Genomic DNA, 24810 nt, shown 5'->3' with positions numbered 1-24810 from the left:
ATCTCTAGTCCTCACAGTAACCCTTTGAGGCTAATGTTATACTTTCTCCACTTTCTGGATGAAAAGCTGAGGCCCAAAGAAGTTAAATAGCTCGCTCAAGACCATCAGCTAGGAAACCGTGGGATTCAAATCCAGTATCAGCTGTCCGATGCCGGAGCCTGGACATAAACCACAACCTCATTATTAACTTCCATGTCCTTCCACTTCAGTTGTCCAGACCCCAGCCCCCCCAGAACTACCCTCCCTTTCTCCATAAATGGCCCCAGTCACTCCTCAACTACCTGGCAGATGTCCTAGCCTCCTTTCTCTATCCTAAAATGCATCCAGTTGCCTTTTGAGTCTTGCTGTGATAGGACCCCCTCCCCACCTCAAAGCCACTGCCTAAGTTCAGAGTCAAGGCTGTTATGAGTTCTCATCTGCATATGTGCAACAGCTTCCCTAACGATCCTCTCTGAGCCATCTTCCACAGAGAAACTAAAGAAATCTGTCTGGAATATAAAGCAGCTTAATATCCCTGCCCTGGTCCGGGGTTCCCTGGGGCCTGCAAGTGAGACTCCATTCACCACCAGGCCCTGCCCACGCCTGCAGCAATACCCTTCCCTGTCTTGTCTGTCCAGCAAACTCCTCCACATCTCTCAAAACCCGGGTATGGCATCTTCTCCCTCATTCAGGAGTCTCCTCTGACCTCTCCAAGACAACAAGTTTGATACCTCCTGGAACTTGACTTCTCTCACCAACATAGTCCCGCACTACAGTGAAAGGGCTGATTCCTTGCTATCTGCTGGACCTGTGGAGAGCAAGACAGGGCCTGAGCCCTCTCTGTGTCTCTGCCACCTAGCGCAGAGCCTCCTATCATATAGGCATTTAATATATGCTGCCTGAGCGTGTTCTCTGCAGACCTGGCCTTTAGTGGTATCCTGTCATTCCCCTTCCTATAGCATCACTCCTGAAGGGCTGCACTGGGTCGTGCACTTTGCTGGTCCTCTCCACTGTGCCGGGGCTCCCTATTTCCTTAGGGATAGAACAGGGTAGCCAGCCGCTGCACCCTACCACTACCTGCATCTCCCCTTGGCTGCTGAGGCCGTTTTTGTACCTTGGAGGGGAGGAGATTGACTTCCACGATGCTCAGAGCTGCCATGCGGGACACTACCAGCCCGATGACCTTCTCCAGGAAGAACACGGTGCCAGGGACCAGCAGCCACTTCCAGAAGTTGGGCCCATGTAGGATGAGCAGGACCCACATGGGGAGGTAGGACAGGTGCGTCCAGTAGAACACCTGTGGGGGTGGGGGTGTAAGCTGCTGGGGTTCAAAGCCTGGGGTAGAACAGAGCCAGGGCTCCAGGCCATCCTTAAAGCCAGGATGGTGCCCAGAGGCTTGGCCATACACTCCCTCTCCTGGTCACCTGGCTGAGTAAAAGGCTGGGGGTGGGAAGCTTCCTTGCTTCTTTGTTCTGGGAATGGAAAAGAAAAGAGCTAAGCACTGAGATTTAGCATGTTCCCTGCAATTAGCTTGGGATGGTGGCCTAATAAATGACTTTTCTGAGCTTTAGATTCCTCATCAGTTGAGCGAGGATGCTGATTCCTACTTCAAAGGATTGTCGCTGGCCCAGAGTAGGTGTTTCTGTATATGTCTATCTCTGATGTGACGAGATCAGTCCAGGGGACAGCCAGGGTCTCCAAACTAAATCCTCTGTGACCTCCTGTGTCTTGAGGAGGTTAGAGAGAAGGAAGCAAAAAGGAAACTATTATAACATTTTTTGAGCACCTATGTTCCAGGTAGGTAGTTACTGGCTTCACATATATTATCTCATTTGATTCCTAAAAAAACTTCAAAGGTAGAGGAGTATAGCCTCATTTTACAGATGAGGAAGCTAAGTGACCTGTAAATAGTGGGGTGGGGATTAGAACCCTGGGGGCTTATGTTCCTTCCCTTCTCTATGCCATTTTGAGCCCAGTTTAATCCAATTAGAGCAAGGGGATGAGCCAGAGAATCTTCTAGAGCAAAATATTTGCATGTGGCAGACATCGACTACAGCCCAATGGCAGAACTCAAATCACATGCACATAATATGCATGCTGGCCGGGAACCTTCCTGGACTCTGGAGTAAGTCACAGGGCACGCACCATGAAATGAGGGTGGGAGTTCAGCCTGGGAGAAGCAAGGGAGCAAGGACTACATACCTCAAAGTGTCCGTTTCTGCGGATGCAGGAGCTGGAGCAGGTGAACATGAGGAGCAGCAGCAGCAGGAGGGCCACACCGGTTGGTGAGGCCAAGCCATGGACCCAGCCAATGCCAGGCCTTGTGGTGAGCAGCAGTTCCCAAAACTGGTAGGAGCTGGACTCAGACTGAGCCTGGAGCGCTGGAGACAAGCACAAGACAAGCTCTTCCCATTTAACCTTCCCTTTGTGTCTCTAAGTCTCCCCATCATACACCCGTACAGGCAGGGACTTTTGTCCAGAGTTCTGGTTATCAAGGGCAACACTTCTCCACCCATTGGGCAGGCAGGACACATGGGGGCTGGATAACTAAGTGATTTGTGAAAGACTCAGTCCCACCATACCCCCAGCCCCAGGCTACTCACCAAAGTTGACAATATGGGCCACAGTGTGTACAAGGGAGAGCCCGACCACCACATAGCCCATAAGCTGGTGGAACTGGATGTTCTGGTCCAGGGGCAGGACCTGAGCCAGCCATGTGGTCCGTAGCCATGTGAGGCAGCGCCTGAGCATCAGCACCTGGCAGGGAAAAGGGGCAGAAAGCCATCTGTCTCTCTCTGCTTTGTCTTCCTTCTCCAGCAGTTGTCTCCCTGCCTCCCTCTGACCTAGCTGTGCTTCCTGAAGGGGCCCCATCACCATGCATCCTGTCTCCAAGCCTTCCCTGCTCTTCTGGGTCCACAGCTGGGGTCTCTAAGACCCCAGGGGTGGGAAGAGAAAATGTTACAGAATGCTTACTGGTATTACTTTGATCTAAACACATGGGAAACACATATGGCTTTACTGATGCTGAATATCTATGTTGACACAGTGCCCTCTTTCAGTCTGTATGTCAGATGGACACATGTCACGTGTGGCTCTCAAGCTGTCCTAGGGAAAGACTTGGTTTTCCAAGACACTTTTGACAAGGGCTCCCTCACTTGCTCAATTGCTTTCAATGTAGTTATGTGCACCCAGATATGTGGACTTGCAGATTACATTATCAAGTTTTAACTTTAAGATAACTACTCTTCACAGATGTGACCAGTAGCTTAAAAAGATTCACTGCAAAGAAAAGGAAGATTGAAAATAGTGTTGATCATGCAATAGCAAGTTACCAAGAAAATGAATCACATATGTCCTACCCTCGGTAGGAACTCTTAGTCCCAGTTATGAGGTTAAGATTACAATCCACTCTAATAAGAAGCTGATATTATCAAGAAGACTGTTTGGCCCTGGCTGGTGTGGCTCAGTGGATTGGGTTGCTGGTTTGATTCCCGGTCAGAGCACTAGCCAGGGGTGTGGACCAGATCCCCAGTAGGGGCCGTGCAAAAGGCAACCACACATTGATGTTTCTCTCCCTTTCTCCCTCCCTTCCCCTCTGTCTAAAATAAATAAATAAAATCTTTGAAAAAAGAAAAAAAAAAAGAAGAAGAATGTTTGGACTGGAGGCATACATTCCTGACCATTAAAAATGAACCTTGGCTGCTCTGAATAGTGTGGTTCAGTTGGTTGAGTGTCATCTAGCAAAGTGGAACATCACCAGTTCAATTTCCAGTCAGGGCTCATGCCTGGGTTGCTGGCCTGGTCCCCTGTTGGGTTGTGTGTGAGAGGCAACCAATTGATGTTTTTCTCACACATTTATGTTTCTTTCTCTCTCCTTCTCCTCCCTTCCCCTCTAAATAAATAATTTTTAAAAAACTCTCTTTGACTTTTTACTTTTTTAAAAAAAATGAAGCTTGGGGTTGGGCCAAGGCCAGGGCGGAGGCAGGGCGCGGCAAGAGCAAGTTTGCACTAACTGGGCTGGCAGTAGAACAGCCCTGTCCCTGGCGGCAGAGTTCGTGCTGGCCAGATTTGGCCCTCAGCAACTTCTTTCAGGGAAGGGGGCCAATGCAGCTGCTCTTGCAACCAGACATCTTGATCCACATCCATAGATTGGAATTTTGGTGGGCCAGCCATCCTCAGACACCCGCTTAGGACAAATGTCTTCGTAGATAAACACAACTTGCCTTCCCATACAACCAATAGGCTGGTCCCATACCCACATGTGGCAGATAAAAACCAGGAGGGATATCTCAGGAGTGACAGGTCCCAGCCCCATACCAGGCCCCCCAGTCCAGGGTTCCAGTGTGAGGAAGGTAAATCTCCATAACTTCTACCTGTAAAGTCCAGTGGGGTTTGAGGCTGTGGAAGACAGAAACTTATAGAGTCCCAGGCAGTTCATCTTAAAGGGCTCACATGCAGACTTACTTGGACTCACTCCCTCTGAGCTCCAGTGCAGGGGCAGATTGAAAGGCATCAGAGACATATGGGGAGGAAATGAGTTATCTGGCATCAGGGTAAGAGCTTGGGGGCAGCTTTCTCCCAGACAGAAATGCAGGCAGAGGCCATTGTTCCTTTTCTGAGCCTTCAACCCACAGAGCTACAGAGCAGGTGGGCGCCATATCTGAGACTCCATCAACCTGGCTCACACTGTTTGCCCCACCTTGATGATTCCCTGAGCTGCTGCCCCACCCAACTTTTGGGCCCACCCAAGTTGTTTCCAGTGGCTTTTCCATACCAATGGCTAATCTTAGCCCAGGCTTTCCTAAAGCTCAGATTTTTCTTAGCTCAGATTTTCCTAAATTCTCTCAAACAAGCAGAATCTGGCTTCAGGTGCTAAATTGCCCCAGACCCAGGACTAGCACCATCTGGCCTTGGTTCACAGCCTAGCCTCACCTGGGCACCTCCAAGCCCAGCACAAGTAGCAGCCATCTACAGATTGTTTTGTAGCTTATGCTGTGTGATCCCAGAAAGAACACAGGATGTGGCTTATCTTGGATGTGCCAAGAGCAATCAAAGCTCAACTACAACAGGAAGGTGTACATAGCCCACAAGGGTGTACACCTTGAGTACTCAGCTTGGGTAATAGGGGGAGGATGTGCCATTGGACCCTACAGGACACCTAATACCTTAGGCCACTCTATCTGGGAAGCATATCAGCTCTACCTAATACATAAAAACACAAGTAGATTGGCAAAATTAGGAGACAAAGAAACATGGTCCAAATGAAATATCAAAATTCCAGAAAACAAACTTAATAAATGGAGACAAGCTATCTAATAAATGCAGAGTTCAAAACAATGGTTATAAGGAAGCTCAATGAACTTAGTGAAAACCTCAAAAGCATAAAAAATATCCAGTGAGAAATGAATGATGCGCTAATTGAAATAAAGAACAATTAACAGTAAATGAACAATAGAGTGGATGAAGCTGAGAATCAAATTAGTGATATAGAATGTAAGGAAGCAAAAAACAACCAATCAGAACAGCAAAAAGAAAAAAGAATTCCCCCCCCCAAAAAAATGAAGACAGTATACAGACCTTCCAAGACAACTTCAAGCACACGAACATTCGCATCATGGAGGTGACAGAAGGAGAAGAGAGCGAGTAAGAAATTGGAAACCTATTTGAAAAATAATGATAGAAAACTTCCCTAACTTGGTGAAGGAACTAGACAAGTCCAGGAAGCACAGAGAGTCCCAAACAAGATGAACTCAAAGAGGCTCACACCAAGACACATCATAATGAAAATGCCAGTGTTAAAGACAAAGAGAGAATCTTAAAAGCAGCAAGGGAAAATTAGTTACCTACAAGGGAGCCCCCATAAGACTATCATCTGATTTCTCAAAAAATATTTGCAGGCTAGAAGGGATTGGCAAGAAACATTCAAAGTGATGAAAAGCAAGAACCTACAACCAAGATTGCTCTACCCAGAAATGCTATCATTTAGAATCAAAGGACAGATAAAGAGCTTCCCAGACAAGAGAAAGCTAAAGGAATTCATCATCACCAAACCAGCATTATATGAAATGTTAAAGGGTCTTCTTTTAGAAGAAGAAGATAAAAAATATGAATGATAAGATAGCAATAAATACAAATCTATCAACAATTGAATCTAACAAACAAACAAACAAACAAACAAGCAGAACAGAAACAGAATCATAGTTGCAGAGAATATTTTGATGGTTGCCAGATGGGAGGGAGGATTGGGGGGATGGGTGAAAAGGTGAAGGGATTAAGAAGTACAAATTGGTAGTTACAGAATAGTCATGGGGATGTAAAGTACAGCATAAGGAGTAGTGTAGTCAAGGAACATATATGCATGACCCATGCACATGGACAATGGTATGAAGATTGTCTGAAGTGGGGATGCTGTATGGAGGGGAGGCAAAGGAGAAAAAATTGGGACAACTGTAATAGCATAAAAAATGAAATATAATTTTAAAAAAGCAAAAAAATGAAACTTGCCTTATTGTTATATTGTGCCATAATTCTATTGGCTAATGATAATAGGGCATACATAATTATAAGTAAGTGAGCATATACTGGGTTATTGGAAGGGTCTTTTGTTTTGTTTTAATTGTAGTAGTGTGCAAAAACACTTGGAGACCTCACTCCCTGGCCAAGAGGATCAATCACATTGACTCCTTAGTCTGGCAGGCAAGGCTCTTGAAAGGTTCTCTCTGGTTGACGCCCTGCCCTGGATCTAGTTCTACCTCCTCCAGATCTGCCATAGTTTTCTTGTGAAGATCAAATGGAAAGTGCTCAGCACCCGGACTGGTACACAGGAAAGGACACAAAAATGCCAGCTATGTTATTTGTGTGTTGTGTGACTATGGACAAGTCACTGCCCTTGTCTGGGCCTCAGTCTTCACCATGGAGTATTGACCCTGATTTCTAAGATGCCATCCTGCCCTGGCACTCCAGGTGTCCACGTGTGGGTTGTTTAGTCTATGAGGAGCCTACATCAATCCCCCTGCCTGCTTCCCTGCGTTGTGCCTCGGATCCCTACCACAATGAAGCTGCAGTCGAAGTTGAGGCATTGGCCACAGCCCTTGGCCACCATGATGCTGATGCCGAGGTCCCGGTGTGCACTAGCTGCCAGTGCGAAGAGCAGCACATGAAGGCCCAGGTAGGTTGCCAGGCAGAGTAGCTGGCTGCGGTGATTGTGCCAGTAGGCAGCAGTCAGTGGGCGAGGACGGTGAAGGTGCCCCTGGGTGGTGGGGGGCGTTAGCCAGTGGGCAGCACTGCAAAAGAAGGATGTGGTGGGACCAGCTGGGGAGGGGAGGAATCCACGTGGGTTGTGATGGGAACCCCACCACAGCCCACCAACTTTCCGGAGCCTTGTGGCAAGCAGGCCAGCCTCCTTTTGCAGTAGGAAACAAAGGGCAAGAGACTTGTTTACAGTCACATAGTTAGGTGAAGCTGGGTTGGAACTCCAGTCTATTTGATGCCACATCTGTGACTATTTTATTACCTCTCCTTACTTCCCAATTGAAAAAAAAACAAAAACAAAACCCAGGAATTGAAAAGGATGAAATAATCTGAAATGTGCTGTGTTAAGTAACCCACAAGAAAGCTAGTAATACACCAAAAGAATAAACTACAAAACTGGCACTATTCAGAGCTTGGGAGAAACCTGGGTCTGTCACATCCTATTTACATTATTTCTCCAGAGCTCTTTTTACATTTGTACTTCTCTACTTTATGTATTTGTTTATTGGTATAAATTATGTGTCTCTCCCTCCAGAATTCAGCCCCAGTGGGGCAATGCCCTTATTCAGAACAGTGCCTGGTACACAGCAGCTGCTCAGCTGAGTTGAATAAATGATTGCCTTTGCTAATTACTTGTGTGATCCTAGTAGGTATGTTACTTCAGGCAAAATAACTTTAATTTCCTTTTATAAGTTTAACTTCCTTTTACAAGTATACCAGTGCTAAAAAATGCATTGCTCTAATTGTAAAATGTCCAGCACATAGTAGATGCTTAATACTGTGAGTTGATTCTGAAGAGACAGTAGAACATGGAGGCATGACTACAGCTGTCCTCTGCGGAAAAGTGGGCAAGACTGGGCTGGGTTGGATTAGGGCAGGGCAGGAGAGGCAGACTACCGTGAGCAAGACTGGGGCTGGTCTCTGCTGGGCTAAACTGGGCCTGACTGATTTGGGGCAGGGCTTGGTGGGGCTTGGCGGGGCTGAGGGGTCCTTGGGGAGTTCAGGCCGCTCGTAGTACCTGGAGTCTAAAACCGACATGATGCCAGAGACAGGGCCATACCTGATAGTCAGGTTCTCCATGACCCCAGGGAAGCACTGCAGCTCATCTCGGAGCTCCTCGAAGGTGATGTCGCCACTGCAGTCCTTGTCTGCAGACTCAAAGAGTGCCAGCGTCAGCTGGTCTAGCTTCTCATCCGGCAGGGAGATGGAGCTCTCCTGCAGGCATGACTGGAGAACCGTGCGCAGCTCGTCTGGGTCGATGGAGCCATTCCCTGTCACAAGAGAGGATGAAGCCAATTGGGGACCTGCTCCAGGACCCCACTCTGACCTGCAGACACCCCTGCCCTGCTCAGTCATTGCATACAGTGGTGACCTTTTCCTGTTCATCCACTCAATGTTCCTGCCAACCAATCAGCTTTCTGGGTATAGTCCAGACAAACAAAGGACATGTGTCACCCTCAGCTCACAACCTCTCCAAGGCTTCCTAGTGTCAACCACAACAGAGATAAACCCCTCCCCAAGCATGGAGATTCTTTGGCCTTGATGCATGCCTGGCTGCAGGATCTGCAGCCTCCTCTTTAAGTACCAGTCAGTGTCCAAGACCAACTGTACAAAAGATACACTTGTTTGCTTAATCTATAAGGAGACATGTGCCCAGAGTCTCAACTATCCAGGAGCAAACTGTATGAGGTGATGGTGAGAGGTGAGGTTCCTTTTGCTCCCCAGCTGGTGGCAGGATCTACTCATCCAGGTGTCCTGAGAGGCCATGGCTGGGTACTCAATCCAGCATGTGGCCTTATGTGAACATGAGTGAAATGATGCAAAAAGGAAGTCAAAACTATCAACTGAGATGAGATTTGGGGCATTTTTTCCCATATATATATTTATTCTTCAAAATAGCAGGACCCTCGATTAGCGATTTGTTGGACAGCTTTGGATACAGACACACATGCAGCAACATGCTTCTACCCCTTTCTACCTGTGTGATGGTGAGCTGTAAGTCCTTTAGAGTAGTGAATGTCATTTTGCTCATCTTGAAGGGAGGGGTAATAAATCCTCCCTTTCAGAATTAATTATGTTCAAGGATTATAAAGTACTTAACACAGTATCTAAAAGGAGGTAGCTGCATATAAATGAAAAGTCTCATTGGCTTTGTGATCATCACTGGGGCCAAAGCAAAAGTCTGCAATCATGTTACAGAGCAGAGTTGAACATCTCTCTCCACCACAGCTCCTCTCCTCCGCTTTCCTAGTCAAGAGCATCCATGCAACAGGTTTCAGACTGCACCCAGAGCTCCAGTCCCTCCCCTAATCCCCTTCACACCCTCTCATCCATCCAGCTCTATTCTCTCCTTGGCCATTTGCAAATCCAGAGTCCTCCTTCACAATTATTACTATGTACACCTTCTTCCTTACTCATCTGTTCTTCTATTCCACTGACCCTAAAAACATCCCATCCCTGGGTGAATACAATCATCTGTTCTCTCCTTTCCTGCACCAGGGCAGCTAAGTGAACATTGCTCAAGAAAATCGCCCAAAAGGGCAGGAATTGTTTGATCCCTGGCCACAGCAAGATCTGCAACCTGCCTGGAAATCCTCTCCTACTCCTCTGGTAAGGTCACTGCTGGTATTGGCAAGGACCACTTCTCACCTCCATGCCCATCCAATCAACCCCTCCCAGGCTCTCATTGAAAATGGAAGCCATTGGAAGGGAATGCCTTCTAGATCTTATCATAAAACTACAAACTTCCTTACATCTGCCCTTCCCTGTCTTTCTCCCCACCTCATCTGCAAGAGGAGGAGTGTATTGCTTCCTCCTATTACAGGCCAATCTCTCCACCTGAGGTCATCAAAAAATCCCAAATGTGAACAGAGCTTGGTGGTCAGAAAGTAGTCAGTGAAGAGGGTCCCATGATGACTGCAGTGGGGTCTGAGGAGGATCCCAAGAAGCAGCATGGCCAACTGCCCATGGAGTGGGCAGGCAGGTCAACTTGAGGAGTAGGTTCTAAGAATGAGGTGTGGCTAGATTGAGTCAGGTGGGAATGGGAGTGAAAGAAACCCCACTGGCCAGAGGGCCTTGCCCACTTGCAAATCCACAGGTAGGTTTAGCTTCTTAGGATGGAAATCCAGCCCTGTGAGTCCTCTGCTCAACAGTCTCTGATGGCTCCCCATTGTTCATTGTAGTGAGACTTCAAACCATGGCCTCCAGGGCCAGCATAGTCTAGTCTCACTCACCATTCCAGTCTCATTGGGTGCCTCTTTCCCATTTCAGCCTCCTTTGTCCTGAAGATTCCAGGCCTTCAGAAACCCTTTAAGCTACAAAGTCACCAAAGATGGAAAAACCAGGATGTGTACTGCAGTGTCATTTATAATATAGAATGGAATTCTGTTTTGGTAATAGGGCTTGAGAAAATAATAATAAATAACAGCTGACACCTATAGAGAGAGTATCCTGTGCTAGTCACTGTTCTGAGTTTAGATAAGCTAACTAATTTAAACCCAGATCAATGAGTATGTCAACCCATACCTCATGAGTATGTAACTGGTGGATCTGAGATTTGAACCTAAGTAATCTGGCTTGAGGGTCAGAGATCTTTGCTACTACACTATGCCATATGGAATATAGGATCACACATGTATGGTAGAATATGACACAGCCACTAAACTGATGCTGTAACTACATTGATTACCACTTCATACCTACTAGGACGACTATTATAAAAAAAAAAGGGCGTGATTCCGTCCTGCATGTCTGTTCTGAAGAACAGAAGACGTTTATCTCCATCTGCCTTCTCTCCCACCTAAGTGCGTGCTGCCACCCCATGGAAGATGTGGTGGACATGGACATGAGCCCTCTGCGGCCCCAGAGCTGTCCTTCCAGGTGTGAACTCAAAGCTAACCAAGATTATCACTTGAAGGTGGATAATGGTGAAAACGAGCACCAATTATCTTTACGAACAGTCAGTTTAGGGACTGGTGCAAAGGATGAACTACACATTGTTGTAGCAGAGGCCACGAACTGGGAAGGCAGTCCAATTAAAGTAACACTGGGAACTTTGAATATGCCTGTACAGCCAACGGTTTCCCTTGGTGACTCTGAAATAACACCACCTGTGGTCTTGGTTGAAGTGTGGTTTGGGGCCTGTGCGTAGTAGTGGACAGCACTTAGCAGCTGTGGAGGAAGATACAGAGTCAGAAGATGAAGAGGAGGAGGACGTGAAACTCCTAAGTGTGTCTGGGAAGTGTTTTGCCCCTGGAAGTAGTAGCCAGCTTCCACAGAAAAAAGTAAAACTTGCTGCTGAAGAGGATGGTGAAGACAACGATGATGAAGAAGATGATGATGATTTTGAAGATGAGGGAGCTGATGAAAAAGCTCCAGTAAAGGAATCTATATGAGATACTCCAGCCAAAAAATGCATGAAAATCAAACTAGAATGGGGAAGACTCAAAACCATCCACACCAAGATCAAAAGGTCAAGAATCCTTCAAAATCAGGAAAAAAACTCCAAAGATACCAAAAGGGCCTAATTCTGTAGAGGCCATTAAAGCAACAATGCAAGCAAGTGTAGAAAAAGGTGGTTCACTTCCCAAAGTGGAAGGCGAGTTCATTAATTATGTGAAGAATTGCTTCCAGATGAGTGACTAAGAGGCCATTCCAGATCACTGGCCATGGAGGAAGTCTCTTTAAGAAAATGCTTTAAACAGTCTGTTAAAATTTTCCCTCTTGTTTCATTTCCTGGCTGTCCTTTTTATAATGCAGAGTGAGAACTCTCCCTGCTGTGACTGATACAGGTAATCCAGTTTCAGTTTGGAAAAACAAAAAGTTCTGGAGACGGATGGTGGTGACGGCTGGGCGACAATATGGATGTACTTAATGCTGTTGGCCTGTACACTTACAATGGTTAAGGTGGTAAATTAATGTTGTGTATATTTACCATGATAAAAAAATAACGTTATAAAGCTTTATAGTCTCTTATGAACAAATGTTCATTTTGTATAGTGATGAAGGCAGCACATATAGTATAGTATTTGTTTAAAAAATGTGTGTGGTACATATGTGTGTGATCAGTTAGAAGACAGTATAGAAAAATGTTATGGGTAATTTTGCTTTCTTCTTTAAGCCATTTTGTATTGTCTGTAATGTTCACAACAGGCTTGTATAATTATTATTATAAGGAAAAAGCAACAGTTTTTTTTTTCAAACACAGAAAAAGACACAAAGGAAAGTTCTAGTTTCTAGTGAACTGAATTAAGGGCATTTGTCTCCTGGGCCAGAGTCTCCCCTTCTCCCCCACCCCCATATGTGGGAGGTAGGAACCAGAAGGAAAGATAGGGGGGGGGGGAGACACATCAGCCTCACCTGAGGAAAACTGCCCTGTGTTGGTCACAGCACGGGGACCGGCCGATTCCCTTTGTCCCCTTCCACTGATTCCCCTCCTTCCCTACAAAGAGCCCTTACCATCGACGTCATACACCTGGAAGAGGAACTTGAGCTTGTCCATGGGGTTGCCATGGATGAGCAGGGTCAGTCCTTCCTGCAGCTCCTGGAGGGTGATGGTGCCACTTCCATCCGAGTCAAACAGGGTGAAGAATCTCTCAGCAAAGAAGGACTGTGGCCAAGAAGGGTGGAGACAAGCACAAGTATGGACACAGGGCCTGAGCTTTGAATTCATTTGCTCTGTGTGTGTGTGTGTGTGTGTGTGTGTCATGGGGTGGTGGAACTCAAGTAGGCTCTAGTTGTCATCCACCCACAAGGCCATACCAGGGTGCAGTGTCCATGGCCCTTCCAGCCTCCTGAGAGCAAGTTTGCACTCCAGGGGAAGAACCATTCAGAGCCCTGCAGCAAGAATGGACTTGTGTGTGGGGCTCAGGCCCCCTTCTGGCCCCTGAGCCTGGCCATTTGTGTAGGCTCTCTGTCCCTGCATGCCATCACCCCCATCAGCCTTGCAGTCCAGACCTCTAGTGGCCCCTCACTCAAAATGGGAAAAGGGTCAGACATGGGGTCCTCCTGCAGGCTCTCCCAGGTTTTTCATCCCCTTTGGGGTATACCAGGGATAAGTGAACCCAGGAAGGACTTACAGAGTAGATGTCATTTGTTTTCTCCTTTATGTGTTTGTGCTACTACCTACAGAATACAATTAAGGCTTGTTTTTAAGTGCCAGTTCATTCATTCATTCACTCGACAATCATGTCCTGCAGAGTCCCTGCTTACCAGGCCTGATATTACTCAAAGGCATTGAGTAATGCCTTTATCACTCTCTACCATCCTGAAATGTCCTTCATCATTAAACATTTACAGCCTCCTATCATGATGGTAATGTGTTGCTAGGCAGAAGGTCTTCTTTTCCCTCTCCATAATTGCAATGGAAGGAGGCAGAGCATTTAAAGTCCTTTGAAGTATCCCAGGTACTTCTTTGAAGTACCCAGCAAGTGAGGTACCCTCCAATCAAAAAAGGAGCATTCAGACACCCTTGGGCTGGCCCTTGTCAAGAACAGAGGCCACCAACAGATGGCAGCCCAGAGGACAACTTGGGAGAAGTTGTCATTTGCAGGCTCACTCCTGCTGTTTCTCTCTAATGTCACCACTGTTTGTCAGGCATGCAGGTTGTTTTGGAGATGGGCAGAGGACCCACGAAACTGACAGAGGACTGAGAATGGTGTGGTGGTGTGGAAAGCTCATTTCCTGGAGGGAGGCTTACAGCAGAACATCAACTCTACCTGTAAGGCTAGTGGACATTGTGAGATCAAATCAATAATATTTCTTAGTATTTGACAAGATACTGATTCCCAGCTTCATATGTTGTTTTGAAGATCGTATGATGCATGGCTACCAAGAGGGGTGGAAGGGCCTTGGTAACAGAAACAGAAATACCCTCCAGTTCTGCTTAGAAGTGGGGTCTTGGGCCCAGAGGAAGCCCAGAGAACCCAAGGGAAACTTTAACTCTTTGTGAGGCACCATGTCCTGGGAACCAGATCGCTCGTCCTCTATAAATGCAGAGTCCCCACTTCTGGAGTGGACACTTGCCTCTTTCACATTCAGGGCTGCTTTGAATTCTTGCAAGTTGATCACCCGGTCTTCTCCCGCAATGGTCTCAAACTGACGTGTCACCCACTGAAGCCACTTGGCGTCCTCCTTGGCGTTCATGGTGCTGAGAGACAAAGGAGACAGGTTTATGGGTGGGATGGTCTAGCCCTTTATTTGTCTCAGGACCTCTGCCTTCCTCTAACTAGGACCTCAGGTGCCCCATGGGGCTGAGTCAGCTTCAGCCATGGAAGAGGAGCCTCCTCGCAGTGTTGCTTTATGTTTTTAAGAACCTGTCTCTTCCTTCCATCCAGCATGTCTAGCATCAACTGGCCCAGGCTCGTGCCTCTTTAGATTCTGGAATGATAGAGCTTCAGTGAGAGAAGCCCCAGACTGTGGGCATAAGGTCATAGAATGGCACACTCCCAGAGTGCTCTTAACATGATGACAATGACCTTTTCACACAGATTTACACAACTGTGTACTGTGTTTCCTAATACTTCCTACCCACTACTTACTTTGGCCTCTGTGACAATCTGGTGGACGATGACATTTTACAGGAAAGAAATAGGCTCAGAGTAGTTGAATAATTCAGAGAAATTCATTTAGCAGGTGGGAGACAGAGCACAAAGCCAAGGCCAGTGTTTTTTCCATCAGACCCCAGAGCCTCCACCCTCTGCTTGAACACTTCCAGTACAAGTCATGCGAGGACCCTTTGACTCTCCAGGTCCAGGGCATCTTCTCCAATACCTGAAGGGTCTCAGCTGTCTAAAACACTCCCAGAGGAGCTAGAACTTCAGATCTGAACAGAGGTTAGTGATGCAATGAGGACATCAGGACCCCGCAAACCAAAATGAGGCAGTAAGTGAGGATTTACAGCATCCTGTTGCTATAAATTTTCTTCTGAGAGAATGGCTTTGTCTATATCCCATGAGTTCAGTGTAACCTTAAATGATTTAGTTACAATTGATCCTCATTAGTTGCAGATTCCGTATCTGTGAGTTCACCTACTTGGTAAAATACACCTACTTGTAACCCCCGAATCAATCCTTGCAGCACTTTTACGGTAATCATGGGCATGGGCAGAGCAGAGACTAATTTGAGTCTCTGGACACACACCTTCCCAGCTGAACTCAAACAAGACAACATTCTGCCACCTTGTTCCAGCTCTCAGACAGGGAACGAGTGTCCTTTTCATGATCTATTTAGTACTGCATGTGTCACATTTTTGTGCTTTCTTCTGGTGATTTTGGTCTTTAAAATAGCCCCCTAGAGTTGTGCTAAAGTACTGCCTAGTGTTCTGTTCCTAAGTGCAAAAAGGCTGGGATGTGCTTTATGGAGAAAGCACGTGGTAGGTAAGCTTCATTCAGACATGAGTTCTAGTGCTGTTGACTGTGAGTTCTATGTTAATGAGTTAACAATTTATGTTTTTGAAGGAGTCTTTAAACAGAAACACACATAAAACAAGGTTATATATTGATCGTTGGATGAAAATGTGTTCCCAGATGTTAGCAAGAACCAAAGCCTGTATTTTCCCTAGCAGTAATGGTTCAGAATTCTGTACTGTTTGCAGTGACTTTATAGAACATAACTGACATGAAAAACAAGAATTGACTGGACTTGTCAGAGCACACTGTCTAGACTGGATACCAGATTATGAAGTGCACTCCTTCTGGGCCCAGTTTACTTGAGCTTTGCGAGGTCTAGAGGCCCTTACAGGCTCTAGGAAGGCAAAGCTGAGTCTTCAGCCCAGGTCTTTCGGCAATGAATGTTCTCAGCTTTGCAAATGAGAAGTTTTACATGTGACGAAACAAAGAGCCCAAGAGGTTTGTTCTCTGTCCAAAAGAAGATAGCTTATACAGGGCAGACCCAGATACAGACAAATTCCAGGGACCCAGAGCTGAGGAGTTCCCTCTGTCAGAACTGGTGCAATGGCACATGAAGAAGTGCCAATTCAGAAAAGGAGCCACATTGGGCTAAACAATTAGAAAGAGTTTGTATTCCCCTCTGACCGACAGGATCCCAGGCTGGGTGAGCAAAGAAAAGGCTCCTGGTGTCACCACAACTAGAGTATTATGATTTTTTAACTCTCCCATGCTTTGTTCTAGCACTTTTTTTTTTCCTAAAAAAAAATGGCTTCGTTTGTTGGGGCTTACTTAAACAATATAGAAAAGTTAATTCAAAAAAGGATTGACTTTATTTATAAATAAAGATTAAAAACAAATGAGCTAACTTCCATTTAAGGAACTAGAAAAAGAATAAAATATACAAATAAAGGAATAGATTATTTAAAAACTCGAAAACTTAAAAAATGGTTCAAGTGATCAATTTATTTTGATTATGACAATGGTTTTACAGATATTTCAAAGAACATTGGTTCTTTGAAAAGACTAAATAAAAAATCATGATGAAAGAAAAAGAAATGGAGAAAAAGACAGATTATCACTGATAAAGACAATGAACCCTCAAAATGGAGGGGTACAGAGACATAACAGTACCAAGGGCAAATGTTTGGTGAAATTAGAGAAATGAATTAGTTTCAAGAAGTAACAACCTGAACCTACCAATAATCATTTAAGAAACTAAAAATGCATTTAAATGTCAGCAACTTAAAATAATGTCTGGCCCACCTTATTTTTATAACTGAGGTCTATCTAATCTTCAAAGAATAAGTCCAATATCAAACCATCTCTGATTGTAGAAAATAATGGTAAGATTTCCAATTTATTTTACAAAGATAGAATCACCCAATCCCAATGAAGATTGCATACAAAGGTAATAATAAAAGAGAAAATTCTAGACAAATTTAACTTACATAGATGCAAAACTCAAACTAAAATATAACCAACCTGAATCCTGAAGTCTACTTTAAAAAATAATAATCCACCTGGATCAGGAAAGGCTTACTTCAGTAATATAAGGATAGCCACTATTAAGAAATCTATCGATGACCCTCTGCAGCCCAACAGAGCCATCTACTAAAGAGTAGTGGTCCCCTGCTACCCCCCAAAAAGAAAAAAACAAAACAAAAACCCACAAAAAATAAAAAAGAGTATTGTTCCCAAACCAATACTGATAGATGCCTGTCAGAAACATGGAGAGTTTACTAAAACACAACCTTTGGGGTGGGGCCCAAGAATCTGCACAATTAACCAACATCCTGGGGGGGCTTATGACCCATGCTGGGTGGTCCAGGCTTATACCTGAAGAAATGCTGCCCTGAGAGTTAATCAACCCCCACTTTCTTCACCTCTTGGGATCCCACAGGAAAATGTTCCACACAACAGAGAAAGCTCTAGAAAATTAACTGCGTGCAAGTGCTAACCCAGGGAGAGTGGAGACGGGGTATCTGGTGTTCACCTCCCTCTTCTCAGAAATGTTAGTATGTCAGCCTATGGAAAGAGAAAGGTAACTCTGGGAAGAGGATGGAGAAGAGGAACAGCTGGCCTTAGGTAGGGGGTGAGGGTATAGGGAGAACGAAGGAAAAAAAAGGCAGCACCAAGGGCGACGAAGTCCTGAGAAAGAACTGGGGATCTTCTGAGTCCAGAGCTCCAGGGAATAATGTGTTCACAGAAGCCAGAGCTGACCCCAGGAGACCAAGATTTTAGGTCCAGCATTGCTTTGCACCAATTGAATAACTCACTCCATTGCACTGTAGTTTCCTCAGCTACAAAATGTGACAAGCATTCCTCCAACGGGGGGGCTGCCTTGAGAACCAAATGAGATGCTATTTGGGAAAGTACAGCTGGCAAACACTGTACAAATGTTAGCTCTTTTTATTAATCTGACTTGGCCAATTTCTTATATTATAGATGAGAAAACAGGCCCAGGGAGGACTAGTGACTTATGCAAGATTGCACAGCTTGTTAGTAACCAGGCAAGAACAGAGCTCAGGTTTCCTGACTTCTGTCCCCAGGCAGACACAGTCACCCTTTGTTGATCCCCCAAAAGGTGAAGAACCCTTGCCGTTCCCTTGTCTCGGGCATGGAAATCTTGACAAATGAGCTACTCACCCTGTGCAGCCTTCAGAATCTGCCTGGGCTGGCTTTCCTGGCACGCTCATCCTTTCTCCTGTCTTTTAGACAATAGGTGCCAAAGAAGCTGCTGTCCACACAGCAGCCTGTGTGGTGGAGCCCACAGCTCACCTCTCCCCAACTGCTCCTTTGCCAACTTTCCTAAATAGCTGTTCACACCCATAGTCCCTCTGTCATCCATGTAATAACAAATGCCAACAAGGAAGCCTGTTGCAGGGGTGGGGCAAGACTTTCACTGGAAGAATGCTGGCTGTCTTTATTCTGTCCCAGCATCTCCCACTCTCCCTCTCTCAAGGAGAGAGTGCAGGCAAAAGACCTGGAAATGTACAATGAAAACAATTACCAACAATTTGAGGCAGGCACTGCTTGATACCATTGAGCTACCTGAGACTTCACTGATAACATCAATTACCAACAAAAACATTAGGCATTAGGCACTTACTCTGAGTTGAGCACTGTGCTAAGAACTTTACACATATTGCACAGTATTGCAGCATTGTCCCCTCTCTGAACCCTCTCACACACAGAGCCACAGAGCAGTGACATGGGTTGCCTGCCCTGGGATTACCTAAGGTTCTGCCTAACAAAATTTACAGGGTGCACTTTTCTACAGTGGGCCACACTGCTAAGACAGGGAGTCAAATCATCTCTACCTAACACACAGAAACAAACACAGAGAGGCTAGCAAATTGAGTAGACAAAGAAATATGGCTCAAATGAAATAACAGAATAAAATTCCAGAAAAAGACCTAAATGAAATGGAGACAAAAAAACCTATCAGATGCAGAGTTCAAAATACTGCTTTATCAGGATGCTCAAAAAACTGAGTACAGCAACAGCATAAAAAAAAAAACCAGGCAGAAATGAAGGTTATACTAAGCAAAATAAAGAAAAATCTACAAGAAAATAACAGTGGAGGGGATGAAGTCAAGAAGCAAATCAATGATTTGGAACATAAGGAAGGAAAAAGCATTCAATCAGAACAGCAAGAAGAAAACAAGAATTCAGAAAAATGAAGATAGGCTAAAGAGCCTCAGGGATATCTTCAAATGTACCCATATCCAAATCATAGGGATGCCAAGGAGAAGTGGTAGAGCAAGACATTGAAAACCTATTTGAAAAAATAATGAAAGAAAACTTCCCTAATTTGTTGAATGGAATAGACATACAAGTCCAGAAAGCACAAAGAGTTCCAAACAAGTTGGACTTAGACAGGACCACATCAAGACACATCATAATTAAGATGCCAAGGTTAAAGATAGAGAATCTTAAAAGCAGCAAGAGAAAAGGAGACAGTTACCTACAAAGGAGTTCCCAGAGGACTCTCAGCTGATTTCTCAAAAGAAACCTTGCAGGCTAGAAGGGGCTGGAAAGAAAGGCAAGGACCTACATCCAAGATTACTCTATCCAGCAAAACTATCATTTAGAATGGAAGGGCAGATAAAGTGCTTTCCAGATAAGGTCAAGTTAAAGGAGCTCATCATCACCAAGCCCTTATTATATGAAATGTTAAAAGGACTTATCTAAGAAATTGAAGAAGATAAAAAATTATGAACAGTAAAATGACAACAAACTTACAACTATCAACAACTAAACTTAAAAATAACCAACAACAATGAAAACAAATAGTAAATGAACAATGAGAACAGGAACAGAATCACAGAGAAGTGGACATCACATGGAGGGTTTTCAGTGGGGAGGGGGAGGGAAAGAATGGGAGGAAAGGTACAGGGAATAAGAAGCATAATTGGTAAGCATAAAATAGATGGGGAGAGGTTAAGAATGGTGTGGAAAACAGAGAAGTCAAAGAACTTATATGTACAACTCATGAACATGAACTAAGAGTGGGGAGTGCTGGAGGTTTGGGGGGTGCATGAAGGAGGGGGAATAATGGGGGAAAATTGGGAAAACTGTAATAGCATAATCAATAAAATATACTTAAAAATTAGAAAACTACCTAAAAGTACAAAAGAGAGATGATTATTTAAAAAATTATAAAAATACCTAAAAGCACAAGAAACAATTGCTCCTTGGTAACTGGACCCACAATATCCTCAAATCTTCATGAATGGAGCCCCAAGCCACCAAGGTATGGCTCATATTGAACTGAGGGGATTGAGAAGCTAAGTGGAAGCAACCACAAAACTTCTAGAGATGGGCTGAACATGAACACACATGTGCAAGCATGCATACACATATACTATGCAAGATGAGCCAGCAAGCTGCTACTTCAAAAGACCAAAAATAAAGGATACCAGGAAGATAGTCAATCAAATTAATAACAGGGAGAATTTCTTCTGTAAAAAGTGAAGATAATAGACTTTAAGCATATGTATTTAGAATCCTCAAAAAGAGAAATAAAATAAAAATATCCATTTTAAAAAGGATAAGAACTTAAATAAAAATGGGAAGAAATTAAACCAGCCCCAGTTGGTGTTGTAGAAAACCCAAACTAGACATGTGGAGAAATATATGGCTTTTAAATTTTTAAAGTAATTCAATAAATAGAATAATTTTTGGACTAGACATAGTTGAAAAGTGGTTGTACAATCTCTAAGATAGTATTCATTTGGAATAATTTTGTAACTTTTTTCACTTATCTGTGGGGAGGCTCTGCCCACAGAGTTCTCCCAGCTGCCATGGATGAGAATAAGTCTAACAAGACATGATCTGCTTGGGAAGGAAAGGTGGCCAGTCTCTCAAAGGAGAAGGGCCAGGAGCCTGTTCTTCAGTTGGCTTTTATTGGGTTCAATTTGCACAGGAATACAGGTAAAGCTCATTGCCAGGCAGTAATGATTAAACAACAGGTACCATACAAAGAACTCTGAGGGCTTATTCTGAGTCAGGGTCAGTTAGTTAAAGAGCCATAAAACTTTGGGAAACAAACTCATTTCTTGCTTGCACCCTTATCAGAAAATTGAGGACATTCTTAGCAAAGCAGGTTTCACAGGATTTTATGCATTCTTTCTTAGCCCTGAGTGCCCCAGGGGAACCTGCCTTTTTCCAGCACAGGGCCATACCACCTGCAGCATTGTTTCAGGCTTAAGTTGGGTGGGAGAGGTAAGACAGCCAAGAGATTAGGAGACTTCTCACAGACAGAATGAGGACTCAGGCTCTGTCAAAGCTGAGGGGTGAGGGTCCATCACCCCCTTTTTCTATAGCCCCCCAAGCCCTTCCCTAAGGGCCCCTTCATGACTATGCCTGTCTTAGGTCATCCCTCCTGTGAGGAATCTTACCTATCATTGGCTAACCAGTCATCTGCTTGGGGCCAAGCAGAGTGAAGTAAAAAGAGCAGAGACGGTGCCCCTGCCAGGGAGATAAGCTTTGTCTCCTTAGTGGCTTATGGTCCCAAGGTCTCTCACTCAGCCTTAGCCATGGGGGTGTTACCACTTCTGAAACCAGGCAGGGCAGTTCGCAACACTTACCAACATATTTTAAGCATTTCTTCATAATATGAAATATGAATGTGCCAAATGTTATAAATTAGTCCTCTATGCTTGGACAGTTTAATTTCCTTTATATTTATTTCATTAACTGTAACTTTCTCAAGTTTGTGAGAAATCTTATGATTAAATCTTTTTTTCAAGTTTCCAGTGGTTTCTCTAGATTGGATTTCCAAAAGAGGAATTACTGAGCCCCAAAAGTACAAATTTTCCTAAGTCTTTCAATATAGTTAAACTGTGTCCCCAAAATCTTGAACCAGTTTTCACTTTCACCTTTGTTTGAAGAGAATGCCTTTGTTTTCACCCTTGTTTGAAGAGAATGCCTGTTTCATGAAACACTTGTGAATACTAAGGATTGTCTTTTAAAATATTTATCAATTAGGCTAAAAAGAAATAATACCTTGCATTTTTATTTGCTTTTATCCCCTCATTTTCTGCATTATTTTTCCCTTCCCTGCTCAATCATCCTTTCTCCAGATGTTGACCAACTTTTTCTTAATAGTAAAATTTCCTGAAAGAGTTACCTAAACTCAGTGTCTACTTCTTCATTTCCTTTTTTTGGTTGGGGGGAAACTTACTCCAATCAGACTTCTATTCCCCAACGAAACCTTTCTTCATAAGATTACCAGTAACCTCCTCATGACCAAGTGCAGTGATCACTCTCAGTCATTAGTAGCACTAACAAAGGTGAGAACTCTTTCTTTCTAGATCCTATCTTTACTTGATTTCCAGGGTCCTGGTTTCCTTTCTAACTCACTGACTCCTCAGTGTCCTGATTTACTGATCCTTGGCCCTGAACTGTGTGGCCTAATGTATCCAACTGCTTATTGACCATCTCCACTTGAATATTGATATGCATTTCAAACTCAACATGCCCCAAACTGGACCCATGGTGTCCTTAACTCTGAACCACCCTTGTGTTCTCATCTCGGTGAATGACCCTTTCCCCACTCACCTAACTTCAGAATCATGAAGTGCTCATCTATTCCTTTCTTCCCCACCTGCCTGACACCCAATTCACAAGCAAATTCTGTTGCTTCTACTTTAGAAATAGATCCAGAATCTGACTGCCTCTCTGCAGCTGTCACCCCAGCTAAAGCCAGAATATTTCACTTACCTGGACTATTCTGACAGCCTCCTAATGCACCTCACTGTTCCACCCTTAACCTTTTATAGTCTGTTCTTTATTTAACTGTCCTGGAAATTCTGTTCAAATGTAAGTTAGTTGAGATCACTCCCCTGCTTAACATCTTCATATGCTTTCTCATCCCACTTAGAATAACCACCAACGCCCCCCATAGTCCCTCCACAACATGGCCCCATGACCATCTAGATGCCCTCATCTCCTGCTCTCCCCTCCAGCAGTCAGGCCTAGCCACACTGGTTCCCTCAGTATTTCTTGATTATAGCAGGCACACTTCTGCCCCAGGGTCTTTGCACTGGCTATTCCCTCTGCCTGGAATACTCTCCCCCAAGAGATCTACCTGGCTAACTCCCTCACTTCCTTCAACCTTTTGCTTGTCTCATGCTTTCTCAATGAAGTCTGCCCAGAGCACCATATTTTAAAATTGGGTCTCACCTCATCCCAAACTACTGATCCCTATTACCCTGCTTTCCTTTCTTCTTTCCAGACATGAATCATCTTCTAACATGCTATATCATGTGCTCCTTTATTATATTTATTGTTCTATATCTGCCTCCTCCCCTAGAATGTCAGTTCTGTAAAAGTAGGGACTTAGGTCTATTTTATTTGTAGATGAATCTCAAGAGCCTAGGAAAGTGCCTGAACTATAATAGCCACCCCATCAGTGTTTAGTAAATCGCTGAAGTAGGCTGGCTACGTAGAGGAAGCTCCACACTCCCGTCAACTGTTCCTGATGTCAGCAGGAATAGAGGACCAACCAGCTCCAGGCATTAATCAGGAAAGGTAACCTCTACACACAGCCTAACTTCCTGCATGGACTGGGAAAGTCACCTCCTCTCTCCAGGACCCAGTCTCTCACCGGCTCAATGGAGATCTTTCTCTCTGTACTCCCTGCCTCAGGACATAATATCAGAGCAGACAGGGATAGATATTTTTAAAGCCAAAAATGTTGGCCTCTACACTATGGAACTCATGTCCAGGAAGGAGCCTCACAAGGAGCTGTTTACAAGCCATTTTCTAAGGATTATTTCCCCCCAGATTCTCGTCCATCAGTTTGGAATCCATGGAGTCACAAAAAACAAGCAGAATGCTGATATAACTAAGATTTATTCAAATGAAATGAAATATTATCATTCCCCATCCCCCTGGGTTGAAATGAACCTCTCATGGAAACAGGGCATTTAAGGTCACTAACACATAAAATTTCAGAGGACATGAAGTTTCACCAGATTTTTTTATCTTTTATTTAAAACCTAGATGGCTGGGGCCCATCTTCTTCCTCCTGTATTTCCTGCACAGCTCAGCCCCACCAGTACGGGCTGAGTTGGTCCTCATCAGTTTTCTGTACCCTGGATTACTGCCCCTCAGCTTGAGGAAAACATGGAGAGAGCAAACACTGTGCCTGTCTCAAGCAACAGGTTTCTCAGGGAGCCCTGGGGTTGCAGTTTGCATCAGCATTTGCAGAACATCTCTCAAACTACAAGATGCTTGCACAGACACATCCCAGGGACTCCCAACAAGACCCCAGTGGGATGGACTTCTGAGCCTCTGCTTATTAGACAGATGAACAGAGGAGCATGGCCTGGACAGAATGCTCTGGCCAAGCTAATTCTGCCCAGTATCCCTTCTCTCTGTGGCAGAGGCCCACACTCTTTTGGAGAGCTTGAGCATGCCTTCCTCATTTTCAACACAAAGGCTTTGCAGGGGCAAAGTCCACCTCCTCCTGGAGGCCCTTTCTGCTGTACCCAGCCCAGATATACTATGTTCCTTCAGCCCTTACTGTCTACACCACAAATTTGGCCTGAACACAGGCTGTCTTGCAACATCTCATACCTTTGTCTCATATGGTAACTTGGTCCCTTGATCATTACTTAACTTTTATATGTGTATCTCTTCTCTCCCCAACTACCCTGCCAGGTCATTCCCTATTTCATTCATG

The 24810-nt window shown here is 44.6% G+C and overlaps 2 protein-coding genes across 2 annotated transcripts in view; one reads left to right on the top strand and one right to left on the bottom strand.

The window, feature by feature from the left end:
• Nucleotides 1–18584, bottom strand: part of NOX5 (NADPH oxidase 5) — a 37608-nt gene extending 19024 nt beyond the window's left edge. The window contains exons 1-8 of the mRNA XM_036009657.1: nucleotides 18264–18584; nucleotides 14254–14377; nucleotides 12688–12838; nucleotides 8291–8501; nucleotides 7028–7262; nucleotides 2583–2736; nucleotides 2182–2360; nucleotides 1094–1276 (exon numbers count right to left, since the gene is read on the bottom strand). Coding sequence (XP_035865550.1) covers nucleotides 1094–1276; nucleotides 2182–2360; nucleotides 2583–2736; nucleotides 7028–7262; nucleotides 8291–8501; nucleotides 12688–12838; nucleotides 14254–14377; nucleotides 18264–18313 — 1287 coding nt within the window. The 5' untranslated portion in view covers nucleotides 18314–18584. The remainder of the gene's footprint in view (nucleotides 1–1093; nucleotides 1277–2181; nucleotides 2361–2582; nucleotides 2737–7027; nucleotides 7263–8290; nucleotides 8502–12687; nucleotides 12839–14253; nucleotides 14378–18263) is intronic.
• LOC114492928 (nucleophosmin-like) lies at nucleotides 11051–11911 on the top strand. The gene is made up of 3 exons (XM_028507568.2): nucleotides 11051–11099; nucleotides 11392–11611; nucleotides 11697–11911. The coding sequence occupies exons 1-3, from the start codon at nucleotides 11051–11053 to the stop codon at nucleotides 11872–11874; spliced, it is 447 nt and encodes a 148-aa protein (XP_028363369.1). The 3' UTR covers nucleotides 11875–11911.
• Nucleotides 18585–24810: the final 6226 nt, after the last annotated feature.

The sequence above is a fragment of the Phyllostomus discolor genome, chromosome 1, assembly GCF_004126475.2.
Source record: "Phyllostomus discolor isolate MPI-MPIP mPhyDis1 chromosome 1, mPhyDis1.pri.v3, whole genome shotgun sequence".
NCBI lineage: Eukaryota > Metazoa > Chordata > Mammalia > Chiroptera > Phyllostomidae > Phyllostomus > Phyllostomus discolor.
This window is presented reverse-complemented; position numbering and strand designations above follow the sequence as displayed.